This window comes from Antechinus flavipes, chromosome 4, assembly GCF_016432865.1.
Source record: "Antechinus flavipes isolate AdamAnt ecotype Samford, QLD, Australia chromosome 4, AdamAnt_v2, whole genome shotgun sequence".
Taxonomy (NCBI): Eukaryota; Metazoa; Chordata; class Mammalia; order Dasyuromorphia; family Dasyuridae; genus Antechinus; species Antechinus flavipes.
This window is the reverse complement of record NC_067401.1, coordinates 13,156,410-13,170,988: the sequence shown is the minus strand read 5'-3', so window position 1 is coordinate 13,170,988 and position 14,579 is coordinate 13,156,410. Positions and strand designations below refer to the sequence as shown.

Genomic DNA, 14,579 nt, shown 5'->3' with positions numbered 1-14,579 from the left:
ATCTGATTTTTCTTGTGCAGCAAGATAACTGTATAAATATGTATACATATATTGGATTTAACATATTATTTTAAACATATTTAACATGTACGGGACTACCTGCCATTCTAAGGGAGGGGATGGGTGGAAGGAGGGGAAAATTTGGAACAGAAAGTATTGCAAGAGTCAATGTTGAAAAATTACCCATGCATATGTTTTATAAATAAAAAGCTTTAGTAAAATAAAATAATATCCTTGATATTTTTCCATTTTGACTTGACAGTGCCCCCTTCCCCCATCCCATTTTTATGTCTATAATTGTGCTGTGTATGTACAGCATCGATGCTTTGGGCATTCTGACTCTTTTTAAAAAAAAACAAAAACAAATAAAATAAATCCATGTTTAACTTAAGTGACTGCTCTCTGTCTGGTTTTTGATGTTATATATTGGAAAATGGCTAATGGATTTTTTCAATAAAAACACACCTGTTTGTCTACTTTCAGATCTGCGTCATAAATTTGTAAAGTTATTAACTATTGAATAAAATACGAACTAAAAGTTCTTGGCTTATGAGAGCGAGGTCATGCTCCAGAGTGGCCATTTCTGATGACCCAGAAACTGGGCGAGCCCCTCCTGTATGTGTCCCCCCTCCCATCTGACTCTCCGCTGAGTCAGTGACATGAAATGACAGACCAGTCTCCATGCTGTTGCTGCCTGAGAGCTTTTGATTCAGAGAGAGGGGGAACAATCGCCCAGAATTCTCTTCCAGCCAAAGCTTTGTTTCCCCAAAGCGATGGGCCCAAGAGCATGGGTAACGAGTGGCCCGTTAGGGTTAGGGAGAAGAAAGCTTATAGGCCACAATTTTGGCTCTAACCCGGGTTAGGGAGACTAAGGCTGCTCTTTTTCAGACGGTGGCTTAACCACAGGGTCTGCTAAAAAGCCTTCCTCCTCCCCTCCCCCCTCCCCCCAGCTAACGAACCATAAACAGGCAAATCTACACCTTCCGACTTATGTTAGTGGTTACAGGGAACGTGAGGTTAGCAATTAGTCAAGGGTCCAGGGCTGGGGCCCAGCATGTCCTTTACGCTCGGCGGAAACAATGTTTTGGGGATACAAGCCCCCAAATGACACCTTTCTCGTCATAGGGTGATATCCGTGACTGAAGGTTAGCAAAGCGCTTTTATAAATATGATTTCATCTGGAACTCACAACAATCCTAGGAGGAAGATGCTATGAGCATCCCCATTTTAAAGATGAAGAAACTGAGGCAGGTGACGTGCCTTTCCCAGGGTCACCGGCTGGGCAGAACCAGCTTAAGGCTGATGTGGAACCCAGTCCCTCTCTTCCCACGTAAGAGACAGAATAGACTCGAAAGATTTGCGGGCCAATGTTCTAACTTTAGAGATGGTGAAACTGAGGCCCAGGAAAGCTTAGAATTGGCTCCGCCCCCATGACCTCATTCTGGTTGGGGAGTCGGGGCGAAGAGGCTCTGGCAGTCGCTATAGAGACGTCCGTTAAGTGGGAGGGGCGGGAAAGGAGAGCGCTCACGAGGCCTATGATTAGCCGGTAGGAGTCCGGCAGAAGCCACTATTGGTTCGTGGAAGCGGTGTCTTCTGGGAATTGTAGTCTTACAGTGGTCTCTGCGCAGGCGCATCGCTCACGGGCCATTCCAGAGGCAGCAGCTGGGAGGCAGTTCCGAGGTGCTCTTAGCCAGGTATTCGCTGACCCCGCCCCCGCCCCCACTCTCTCGCGCCCCACCTCCCCTCCCGCGGCTGTAACGGTGCGGGCGGCGCAAACTGAGCTGGCGGAGCTGCGGGCATGGCGGAAAAGAAGGCGGCCCCTCAGGCGCCCCCTCATATCGTGCTCATCCCCAAGGCCGTCGCCCGCCCCACGCTGGTCTTCAGTCCCGAAGTCCCCCCGCGGCCGACCATCTTCAGCCCCGAACCCTCTACCCGGTCCTTCGGCTTCTGCCCCGAAAGTCGGCCCCTCTACCCCGCCATGACCTCCTGCCTGCCCCGGCCCCAGGCCACCCTCTATCTCCGGGCCGAGCTTCCCGCCGAGCCCCACGCCATCCCCTACCTCCCCGGGCCCCATACCTGGCCTTCCCTCGTCCTGGCCGACAGCCCGCCCCAGGCCCCCATCGTCATCCCCGGGGAACCCCCACCGCAGCCGCCCGTCGTTGTGCCCCCCGACGACCCCCCCAAGCACCCCGTGGTGGTCCACCCGGACCCCGTAAAGAAGCCCATCATCTTCTGGATGGAGGATCCCGCTCCCAACCTCCCCTCCATCATGGGCGTCCCGACCCGCCCCAAGCAATACCTCCGTCTGCCCACCCCGGGGAGGCGCAGCAGGTCGGAGCCCCGAAGTTCGAAGCCCCTTCTAATGCGGGATGTTGCTGCTCCAGCTCCCGACAGCTCGGGAACCCCTCCTTCTCCCGTTCCCGATAGCTCTACGACCCTTCTTTCCCCCGCCCCCGACAGCTCGGGGACCCTTCCTCCTCCCGCCCCCGACAGCTCGGGAACCCCTCCTTCCCCCGCCCCAGACAGCTCAGCGACCCCCCTTTCCCTCGCCCTCGACAGCTCAGCGATACCTCCTTCCCCCTCACCGGCCAACTCGGCGATCCATCTTTCTCCCGCCCCCGACAGTTCTGAGACCCCTTCTTCCACCCCCGACAGCTCTGTGCCCCTTTCTTCCCCCGCCCCCGACAGCTCTGCGCCCCTTTCTTCCCCCGTCCCCGACAGCTCTGCGACCCTTCCTTCAGCCCCGGACAGCTCTGTCGTGACTCCTTCCCCGGCTCCCCACAGCTCTGCCACCGCTCCTTCCGTCCCTGACAGCTCTGTGACCCCTCCTTCCCTCGCCCCAGACAGCTCTGCGAGCCCTCCTTCCGTCCCCGACAGCTCCGGGACCCTTTTTTCCCCAGCCCCGGATAGCTCGATGGCCCCACCTTTCCCCGCCCCCGACAGCTCAGTGAACCCTTCTTTCCCCGCCCCCGACAGCTCTGTGACCCCTCCTTCCGCCCCCGACAGCTCGGGGACCCCTTATAGTTCTGGGTCCCCTCCTCGCCGAAGCTCCAGCATTGCCTCCAGGGGCCGCTTGGGGACTCCTGCTACTCCCCACGTTGTGCTCACTCCTGGGAGTCGCTCAGAAACCCCTCTCAGTTTCTGCGCATTGCTCACCTCCGGGAATCACGAGGGGAGTCCTCCTAGTCCCCATGCTGTGCTCGAATCCGGGAGTCACTCAGGGAGTCCTCCTAGTCCCGGTGCTGTGCTCACCTCCAGGAGTCACTCGGGGAGTCCTCCTAGTCCCCGCGCCGTACTCATATCCAGAAGTCACTCAGGGAGTCCTCCTAGTCCCCGCACCGTGCTCATATCCGGGAGTCACTTGGGGAGTTCTCCTAGTTCCCACGCCGCCCCCACCTCTGAGAATTATTTGGCAACATCTGTCTCGGGGACCCCTCCTAGCCTGCGCGCGCTCATGGCTTCTAGAGGCCGTCTGGAGCCCCCTCCTCACCCCAAAAGACTCAGCATCTCAGGGGGACCCGCGAAGACCCCTTCTCGTCCCGGGGGCCTTAGCATCTTTAGGAAGCGTCTGGAAGCCCCTGCTCCCCCGCAAACCCTCAGCGTCTCTGGGAGTCGTCCAGAGCCCCTTCCTCGAGCCAAAGCCCCCACTTTGAAATCCCTCCTCAAGCGCCCCAGCAAGGTGACGGAGGCTTTGGCTGCTGAGGCCGCCCGGCCCTACTGGATCACTGTCCTGAAAAACCATAGAGACCCTGGCCCCAAGATAGAGCCTTTGGTTTACCCCTCCCTCCTCAAGGCTGATCCTCCTCCTCATCTGCCCTTCATCATACTGTCTGAGCCCCAACAAGCTCCACCCCCTTTCCTCAAGAGTGAGCCTCAGATGCCTGTTCCCACTACCCTCAGTTCTGAGTGTCTTCCTCCCCCCACCATCCTCTACATTGAGCCTTCAGTTCGAGTCCCCCCCAACATCAGGTTTGAGTCCCCCATCCTCAAACCTGAGACTCCTCCCAACTCCTCCAGTTCAGAGGTTCTTCCAGACTCCTCCAATAGCTCTGAGCCTACTCCTGACTCCTCCAGTTCTGAAGCTACTTCCAGCTCCATCACCAGGGCTGAGGCTCCTCGGGACTCCATCACCAGGGCTGAGGCTCCTCGGACTCCATCACCAGGGCTGAGGCTCCTCTGGATTCCATCACCAGGACTGAGCCTCCTCCCGACTCCTCCATCGGCTCTGAGCTTCTTCCTGACTCCATCACCAGGAATGAGCCTCCTCCGGACTCCATCTCTAAGCTCGATTCTTCCATCCCCTCTGAGCCTACTTCTGACAATCCCATCAGCTCTGAGCCTCCTCCTGACTCCATCCCCAAGGCTGAACCTCCTCCCGACTCTTCCATCACCTCTGAGCTTCCTCCTGACGCCCCTATCACCTCTGAACTTCCTCCCGACTCCATCACCTCTGAGCCTCTTCCCGACTCCCCCATTACCTCTGAGCCTGATTCTTCCATCAATTCTAAGCCTACTTCTGACTCCAACTCTGAGCCTCCCCCCAACTCCACCATCATCAGCTCTGAGCCTCTTCCTAACTCCGCTATCAGCTCTGAGCCTCCTCCTGACTCCATTTCCAAGACTAAACTTTCTCTTGCTCCTTTTATCAACAGCTTTGAGCCCTCTTCAAGCCATTAGTTTTGAACCCCTTATTCCTCTCCCCTCATCTCTGACCCCTCTCTTCACTCCCATCTCCCATCAACAGCTCTCAGCTCCCTTCTCACTCACCCCTATCAGGATCTCCTCTCCAGTTCCTCCATCAGCTACATTAGCTTTGATCTCCTAATTTATCCTCCCTCTCTTCTATTGCCTATGATCCCCCTCCCTATACCACACTTATTACCTCTGAGTCCCCTTTTTTCCTCCCCTTCATCATTAGCTCTGAACCCCCTATTCCTTCACAACCATCATTGATCCTGAGCCCCCTCCTCACCCCTCCATAAGATCTCAGCCTTTTTTCCATTCCCTATAATCAGATCTCACCCCCGTAATTAGTTTTGAGCCCCTTTTCAGAACTTTACTTTTTCCTGTACTAAGCACTGAGCCTGTAAGATCTTAGTCCTCCCTGTTCTAGGCCCCATCTTCTCTAACTCTGAGCCCCTTTCTTCTCACTATCCTTTTTCCTCTCAGCTTTGAGCCAGTCCTCAGGACCCCTGAGACCTTTTTTTAGCTCTGAGCCCTCTTTTCATCTTCCTCTTCCAGCTCCAAAGTTTTCTAGCCTCCTTAAACACAAACTGCCCCTACCCTAGCTCTGAGCTTCATGTCCCCCCCTTGCTCAGATTAGCTTTTCCAGCCCCAATTCCCATTCTTCCCTTTCAACATTACCCCATTCTCCAAGTCTCTCTTGCTCCTATCCTTGTATGGCCCTGTTCCCCCTTGTCAGGGACACAGAAGGTCAGTGTTACTTTGTGAAAGTCTAGAGAACACTTTAGGAGTTCATAAATAAGCTTAATGTTTTTTTTATAACTTTCAATATGATCGCTACCATTTTGTATTTTATGCATTAAAAAACAGAAAGGATCCCTAGGTTTTCCCAGATTACCCCGTTGGTCCAGGATACCAAAAACACTAAACCCCCCTCCCAACTGCAGGGAGACCTTTTCTGGAAACAAAGTATATCTGCTTCTGCCTTGGCTCAGAAACTAAAGACACGGACCAAAGGAAGACCCAAAGTTGAGCATGTCAGTAAGCTCATGGTTAAGTCCTTAGAGATTGAAGAGGGTATAGATAAGAGCATGGTGGTGGAAACAAAGTCCTCCATCTAGAACTACCTCTGTCCCCACTGTGCATACATACACACTCAGAAATATAGACCCATTTTGAAGCTCTGTGCTCAACTGTCACCCAGTTCCCTTGGGAATTCAGAATGTTTGCCAGAAATCACCGTTATTCCAGTTACTTCCAATTTCTGGCGTAAAAACAATTATTTTCATCTTTGAAGAAGATTCAGTTTGAAGTTGAGCAAATGAATGTATTATTTGAAATTTTCATTCTTGGTTTAGCTCAGGTCTTGGCCCACACCTGCACCTTCATCTGTTTAGTCTTTCCAGTCTGAGAAAGGAAAGAGAATGGGGAGAAAGGCAGTTTTGCTGTTAGTTCTGGAGTTTCTGTTTATGACTTCGAATGAAACTCGCCTCTCATAGGCTTGGGTCTTGACAATCTCTGAAGGGTTCGGGGTTATGTGGCTTGGGCTGCTGGACACTTCAATCTTGACTCTGATATATACCTTCGAATGTACAGGTGTTGAGCTGCAGTCAACAAGACTCGCTTCCTGGTGCTGACATGCATTCAGCTCCCCAAGTGAAGATCCCAGCTAGAGAGATGGTGTCGCTTAATAAGGTAATGGCTGCTCTTGAGCTTTGGCCGGGAGAGGAGAAAGTGGGCAGCTGGGGTGAGAGGTGCCCTGGGAGGATGGGAAGGGTGGGTCAAAAGTGCTGGCTTCTGATGTCTCCAGGATGTTATGTTCCCTTATATATTGTACTTTAAAATAATAGCTTACATTTATAGAGACTTAGCTCAGTAAGTGCTAAGTATTTTATAGATGTTAATCACATTTGATCAAAATGATCCTGAGAGGTGCTATGAGCCCCATTTTACAGATGAGGAAACTGAGGCAGACTAAGGTGAAGTGACTTGCTTAGGGTACAGCAACTAGGAAGTGGCTGAGGCTGAATTTGAACTCGTCTCCCTGACTTGAGTCCCAGTGTTCTCTACACTGGGCCATTATTAGTTAGAACTTTTATGTGTATTACCTTAATTGCTATTTGCTAGACAATTGATTATGTGGAGGATGAGAAGATAGGGAAGATTTCAGGGATATGGGGTCCTGGATCAGAAGGGACTTTGGAGAGCATGTCATCTGGCTGTGCAAATATTTTATAGATGAGGAAACAGGCCCAAAGAGTAGTCACAAAAATAGTAAGTAGGATTTAAAGCCAACTCTTCTGCCTCCAAGCCCATTGTCTCTTTTCTGCTGACTTTGAGCTTGCGGGATGGAAGACTGGAAATGGCCATGGAGTGGGTCCACATTTGGACTGCTCACTTTCACCTTTGGTCTTTGTGCCCTTTAGGCAGCGCCTGGCCCAGGGGATGTGGCTAGGGTTCCAGCTTCAGGTCTGCCACTTTTTACCTACATGATTATGGGCATAACCTCTCTGGGCCACAGTTTCCTCATTTGTAAATTATATATACATTTTATATATATATATATATATATGTACACACACATATATATATGTACATATATAAAATGTATATATGGTATTTGTGCTAAATGAATTTTACAGCCTCTTCCAACTCTAAATCTATGATCCATCTGACTCCAGGTCCTCCACACCCTGTGCTCCACACCCTGCCCACTTTGTTTTTCTATGTCTTTGGCTCCATCTTTTCCATGCACTCTCTGCCACCACCATCATCACTATCAACTCTGATTATGGTGTTCACATTCATGACAGTTTGTCTAGTTTCTCCATTCTAACCTCTTTATTCTCAGTCACACTTAGACCTCATCACCCCAAACTTCTCACTTTTAAGACCCTGACATCAGAAATGGCCTTTTCTGACCACAATCTTTTGCCGTCCATCCCTCCCCACTCCAATGCCCTCTAAATTTGTTCTTTCATCATGATTTTGACACTTCAGCTAATTCTCTCTCTCCCCTAGTCTCCCTGGGTAGGACATAAATCCTGTCCAAAGCGAGAAATAGATAAATGGTTATTTTCTGTTTGTCCCTTATGAAGAATGGGCATCTCCCTGGAAGGATGAGGAATAGAGAGGGAGAGACTCCTGAAAAGGAAAAAAAATTAAGAATTTTTGTTGACTTGAAGGCCATAGGCAAGTCATTTATTAAATTCTCAGTACCCCAGGTGATTTCCCTGCAGGGGTTCTTGATCTGGGGTTCAATATAATTAATTTCCATTGTAATCTCAAGTGTTTTATATAATAGTTTCATTCTAAGGAGTCCCAAAGAGTTCCTGGTCACACAAGGGACAAGTCCCTGATCAGGATGATGGATTGCACTGGTGACAGGGACTCAAGAAAGTCATCTAAAGGGGCTTCCCAGCTTTCCCATTCTTTGCTTCTGTATTTGGGTGATTCTATGAACCTGAGCATGAAAGCCAGCCTCTCCTGACTGCGAGCCCGAGTTCCTGGCTCCCAGAGCCAGGCTGGGCTCCCCTGTGTCTTTGTGAGCTTCTGATTCTTAGTGCAATAATCCTGGACTGAACACAGATGATGTTGATGTTTCAGAAGTCCGTGACGTTCAAGGATGTTGCTGTGGATTTCACCGAGGAAGAATGGAGACGCCTGAACCCTGCTCAGAGGCAGCTGTACAGGGACGTGATGCTGGAGAACTACAGAAACCTAATTTTTCTGGGTGAGCTCTCGTGACTCGGTCCTTTTCTGATTTCTCTATGTCATAGAACACTGGGGTGCTCTAAAGTGATTAGCTGAGCTTTGGATTAGTATGTGAGGGGAAAAGGGCTGATAAATCTATTTCTTTTGGACAATAGGGGATTCTTTTCTTTGTTTCCTCCTGAAGAGTTTAATAAAATTAATGATGGATAAATTCATTCAGTAGTTCTTGAAGCTAAGCCTTCTCTGTCATTTGCAAAAGTCCTGATATTGTGGATTCTTCCTTAGTTCCCAGTATTTCTGTGAGAAGATTCCATCCTTTTAACCAGGAAAGGGACAAGTGAGCCTTCCCGGCTTTGATTCTATTTGTGATTTGTCCCCCTATAGTTTCTGGAAACACAATAACGAACAAAAACCACCAGGTTTTTTCTACTACTCTTCCTAACATGACCTTTTTCCTTAATGAAAAGTCAGGATTGAATTCTAAGACTTTAATTCCATCATGAACAAACATCTATTTCTTTCTCCACAAGTAGGGCTTTCAGTTTTCAAATCAGTTGTGATCTCTCCTTTAGAGGGAGGTGAAGAGCTATGGTCAGTGGAGAGAGAAATCTCAGGAGCACCTATGCAGGTAAAGCAGTAAAATTCAGGCAGTTTTGAGTAATTGCAAATAAACACTTAAATGAACAGCTGGGAAATGGGAGTCTCCTAAAAATTCCCTCAACTAGGTGATTGCAGTTTGTATGATAACCTAGCTCATAAGAAGAGGTACCTCTTTTCTTTACATGGAACCTTTCCACCTTTGCTTTGGAACAATGATTGTGGATTTCTTTAGTAGCTCCCTTACAGGCTGCTTCTCTTGTTCCCAGTGCTTACAGTGACTCTTTTTTATTTAAAAAATATTACTTGCTTCTGCTGCTCCTTCCATGTGCTATCTAGTTTCTCATCATTTTACTACTGTATTTCCTGCATCTATTGAGATGATCATATGGTTTTTGTTAATTTGGTTATTGATATAGTCAATTATGTTAATAATTTTCCTAATATTGAACCAGCCCTAAATTCCTGATATAAATCCTACTTGGTCATGGTATATTATCCTGGGGATGATTTTCTGTAATCTTTTTGCTAAAGTTTTATTTAATATTTTTGCATCAATGTTCATTAGGGAGATTGGTCTATAATTTTCTTTTTCTATTTTCGTCCTACCTGGTTTAGGTATCAGTACCATGTCTGTCATAAAAAGAATTTGTATTCTTTTTCAATCCCTCTTTTTTCAAATTTACTACTGTATTTCCAAACATGTTGCCTATATCCAGGTTCCACTTTTTCAAATGAGATATTTGTAAAGTGCTTAGCACAGTTCCTGGAACACAGTTGGTGCTTAATATTTGTTCCCTTCTTTAGCTCTTGTTCTCAAAGTCCTCCAGATTGGCTTCTGCCCCAGCACAACCCTTTAAACTATTCTTGAAGGTCATGACCACCTTCTAACAAAATCAAAGGTCTTTTCTCTAGAGGATTCTTATCTCAATCTTAATGGTCTCTAGCATCTCTGCTTCATTTTCTGGTATTGGATATAACCTTCTGACTTTAAAAAAAATTGATTGTTGTTGATTTTGTATTGCTTAATTTCTTTTAATTCCTTCTGCTTTTGCACTCCCAGACAGCTAGCGCTTATAATTTTAAAAGAAAAAACCCCAAAGGAGTAAAATTGACTAGTATTTGATAACCTAAAAGACAAAGCACTACCCAGGTGGTCAGTGTAAGTCTGGACCTGGAAAGTAAGTGATTGGTCAGGAGTAGATATTTGACTTTGGAAGTCATCAGCACAGAAAAGCAAGAAAATGGTATAAATGCTGAGCTTCTGAAAAGGTAGCGAGCACAGGACAAGAGCTTTCAGGGGCTCACTGAAACAGAAATCATGCCATTTAAGCAGTAAAATGATAGTAGGTAAAACTCCTGACTCCTTAAAGTATGCATTAAATTACTGAATTTCTCCATAGATCTACTCTTTTTTTTTGGAGAATTGAGACATTTGTCCATTTCCAGTCTTCTGGCAATTCCTTCCCCCTTGATTTGTTAGAGATTGGGTGGTTCTTTCATTCCCTGTAGTGGTATTTACTTAGACCTGATTACTTAACTTAATTTACAAGGATTATATATCCCTTATTTCTTCTTCCTCACAAATTTGGAGCTTAGTTGATGTTTTAGAGGCAGTGCCATGTAATCACTAGAGTAGGAGTGAGAACAGACTCGATATCTAGCTTTTCTTTGTCAAGGATATAATCTTGGTCAGATCATTCCTCTTTTCTAGATCTTATAAAATGCAATGGTTAACAGCTTACCTTAATTTATTGCTGGATTGTGAGGAGAAAAATGAAGCAACATAACTATACAAAATTCTATTTGAAGTACTGTGCAGATGTAGGATTTTTAATTGTTTTTCTACTCTTTTCCACTTTGAAGATCCTTGATCCTTCATCCTTGATGAAAACTACAAAATTATTCTTTCAGAACAATAAACAGTATACTTTATTTCATTGTTTTTTTTCTAACAGATGGGGAGACTAATCCTGAAACCAAGGAATTGACTCCAAAACTAGACATGACTGTGGAAGGGTTGTCCCTGCAAAGCTTCACAAAGATTACTCCCCATGACCACAGATTGGGAGATACCTGGGAATATGATGTCAAGTTTGAGGGAAAACAGGACAAGCCAGAGAAAGATTCCGTACAAGTAACAGTCACCCAAAGAAGAGTTCCTAATAAACTGAGGGACCACGAATATAACAAATTTGGAAGAAGCTTCAATCTCGGGTCAGTCCTTGTTCCACCCCAGAAAATTCCTATGAAAAAGAGTTTGCGTAAATATACTCCATATGGAAGAAGCTTCAAACAGTATTCCAACTTGATGAAATGTAGTAGAATCTCCTCTGAGACTTGTAAGGGTAATGAGTCAGGCAAAGCCCTCTGTTACTATTCAGACTTTTATCAAAATCATAGAGTACAGATGGGGAAAAAAGCTTATAAATATAATGAAAGTGAAAAGGCATTTAGCCAGAACATACACATCACTCAGAATCAGAGAATTAGTCCTGGACAAAAGTCCTATACATGTTATGAACCTGGTCAGGTCTTCACCCATGACCCATCCTTCACTACACATCTGAAAGTCCATATTGGAGAGAAACCTTATAAATGTAATGACTGTGGGAAAATCTTTGGCTACATTTCATCCCTTATTAATCATCGGAGAATACATACCGAAGAGAAGCCCTATGCGTGTAATTTCTGTGGAAAGTCTTTCAGAGACAGGTCATACCTTACTCAACATCAGAGAATTCACACTGGAGAGAAACCCTATAAGTGTGATGAATGTGGAAAAGTATTTATTCGAGGTACACATCTTACTCGACACCAGAGAATCCACACTGGAGAGAAACCCTATCATTGCAATGAATGTGGAAAAGCCTTCAATCAGAGCACACACCTTATTCAGCATCAGAGAATTCATACTGGGGAGAAACCCTATAAATGTAACGTATGTGGAAAAGCCTTCAGCCAGAGCGCTTACGTTGTTCAACATCAGAGACGTCACACGGGAGAGTATCCCCATAAGTGTGACGAATGCGGGAAAGCCTTTAGCCAAAGATCATCTCTTATTGAGCATCAGAGAATCCATACTGGAGAGAAACCCTGTGTGTGCAGCGAATGTGGCAGAGCTTTTAGGAGTTACCCATCTCTTACTAAACATCAGAGGATTCATACCGGAGAGAAGCCCTATTTGTGTAATGAATGTGGGAAAGCCTTTAGCCGAAGTGCTTACCTTACTCAACATCAAAGGATTCATACTGGAGAGAAGCCCTTTAATTGTATTGAATGTGGGAAAAGCTTCATCCGGAGTGCACACCTTATTGAACACAAAAGAATTCATACTGGAGAAAAACCCTATGAATGCAGTGAATGTGGAAAAGCCTTCAGCAATCGCTCATCTGTCACTAAACATCAAAAAATTCACATTCAAGGAAAACACTATGAATGCTGTGAGTGTGGAAATACTTTTATTAACAAATCATTACTTATTCAACATCGAAAACTCCACATTGGAAAGCAATTGTAAATACAGACTATGGGAAAATTTCAGCCACAGCAACCATTAACTATGTATATTCATGAGAGAATTCACATTGGCAGAAATCTCCATCGATGAAATGAATATTGGATAGGCTTCCGATGCAGATAATCATTTGAAAATTCAGACTAGAGAATAATCGTGGGATTCTAAAGGTTTATGATCTTGTTGATGTGGGTACTTTTTCTTCCTGATGTAGATGTTACTCTCTTCCTACTTTAATACAGTTTATATGATAGAAAGAACCTCATTTGTATAGTCAGGATTTTGCTCAGTCATTTTCAGTCATGTCTGCTACTTCATGACCCCACTTGGGTTTTCTGGGGAAAAAAGAATATGTGGCTTCAAATCCCAGTTCTTCTATTTTCTGTTTTCATGACCTTCAGCAATCCCTTCCCCCCTCTGAGCCTCAGTTTCCCCACATGATGGGGGTGGATTAGATGAACTCTTTAAGGTCCCTTGAAGGTCTAAATTCTGTGATCCTATGAATTGTCATGGTCAAAAAACAAATTACCTGCTGTCAAGCTTCTGGTGATGACCCTGCTTATGCTTAAGTAGACTGGTCCTTGGATTGCAGACCCACCTTGGATCACATGGTTGTCCCCTACTCAAAGGAATTCCAACTTAGTCAGAGCTGCCAAAGCTTGTGTTCCTCTGGTGTGTCTATCCAGGGTCACCTCCACCTCACGCTGAGTCACCAGAGTAGGATGTACGTATTACCATCCTGATGTATCGGGGAGAGGATTGGTGGAAGTGCAATGGTAATAACACTCTGGGAGAAACTTCACCTCAGTTGTTTGTTTTTTACTTGTAAAAATGTTTTGAGTGGTTGTCAGGTCTCCCTTATAATCCCTGTGGCTTCCGTGTCATATCTCTATATATAATGCTACTTTTATTTCAGGTTTGTGTCACCATTTGCTTGGACGATTGTAATGACTGTCTTATCTGGTCTTCCAGCCTCTAGTGTCTTCCTCTGCCAAAAACTCGTTTTCCCATGGCTTAGAACTGAAGCTTAAGAAGCTTCAATGTCTCCTTATTGCCCCTGAGAGCAAATACAAATTTACCCTGATATTTAAGGTCGTCCTCAGTGTGGCTCTAACCTACTTTTTCCCGCTTTATACCAGTGTTCATTCTATCTACTCTTTTATTTCTTCCCTTTATACACTGTATGGACACATGACACTTTAGAAACTTCCATTTCTTTCTCCTGACACTCAATACTGTCTCCTACATCTGGAATATACTATTTTCCCAGCTTCTTTAAAAATAACTCAGGGGCAGCCACCTCTGGAAAACTTTTTGGATCTTTCCAACTGAAAATGCCTTTTTCCTCCTCTAAAGTTCTCTAGAGCTCAAATGAGGTCTTCTGATTGAATGTAGAGCTCACAAAGTAATGATTTATTATCACTAAATGTTTGATTCATATACATGTTTGATGTACCTGTATATCTGGGGTCGTGGAAAATGTCTTGGGTGAAAAGGGGTCACGAGTGGAAAAAATCCTGTTCTAGAGTACTTTATCCTTGACTATCTAAATCTCATTCTACCCAGTCTCTAGCAGAATGCAAACTTTGAGTATAGGAACTTTGGGTTTTTTCCCCTTTTACTCTCTAGCACCTCAGTGCCTTACACAATGCCTTGCACATAGCAGGTGGTGCTTAATAAAATTTAGTTGAGTTGACTCGGATATTTTAAAAATGGCCTTGCCCCATTTTGCTTCCCTTTTCTTAAATAATTATAGTAATTTGATCATTGAGGTACTTCTAACTTGAACCATCTGGGAAAGAGTATGGTCCTTGGTCCTCGGAAGGAAATATCGGAGCAGAGTAAAGCAGGCGGGGGATCTGCACCTCGGTGCCTGGAAGGGGGCGAGTTTGGGATTCAGGATCTGGGGTAAGGGTTAGCTAGCGCCTCTCAGTACGTCCTATGGTGCAACCTTTACCTGTGAGGATGACCTTCATCAAAGCCCTTGAATTCCTGCTTGAGGCGGAAGGGATCTTGGATTACAAGCCCACTCCTCCACGACTGACAGATGTGAGACAAGGGTCTGGGT

At 45.9% G+C, this 14,579-nt stretch overlaps 1 protein-coding gene across 1 annotated transcript; it reads left to right on the top strand.

Moving 5' to 3' along the window:
* Window positions 1-1,522: 1,522 nt before the first annotated feature.
* LOC127558614 (zinc finger protein 883-like) lies at window positions 1,523-14,207 on the top strand. The gene is made up of 4 exons (XM_051991824.1): window positions 1,523-1,694; window positions 6,280-6,378; window positions 8,290-8,416; window positions 10,953-14,207. The coding sequence occupies exons 2-4, from the start codon at window positions 6,322-6,324 to the stop codon at window positions 12,512-12,514; spliced, it is 1,746 nt and encodes a 581-aa protein (XP_051847784.1). The 5' UTR covers window positions 1,523-1,694; window positions 6,280-6,321; the 3' UTR covers window positions 12,515-14,207.
* Window positions 14,208-14,579: the final 372 nt, after the last annotated feature.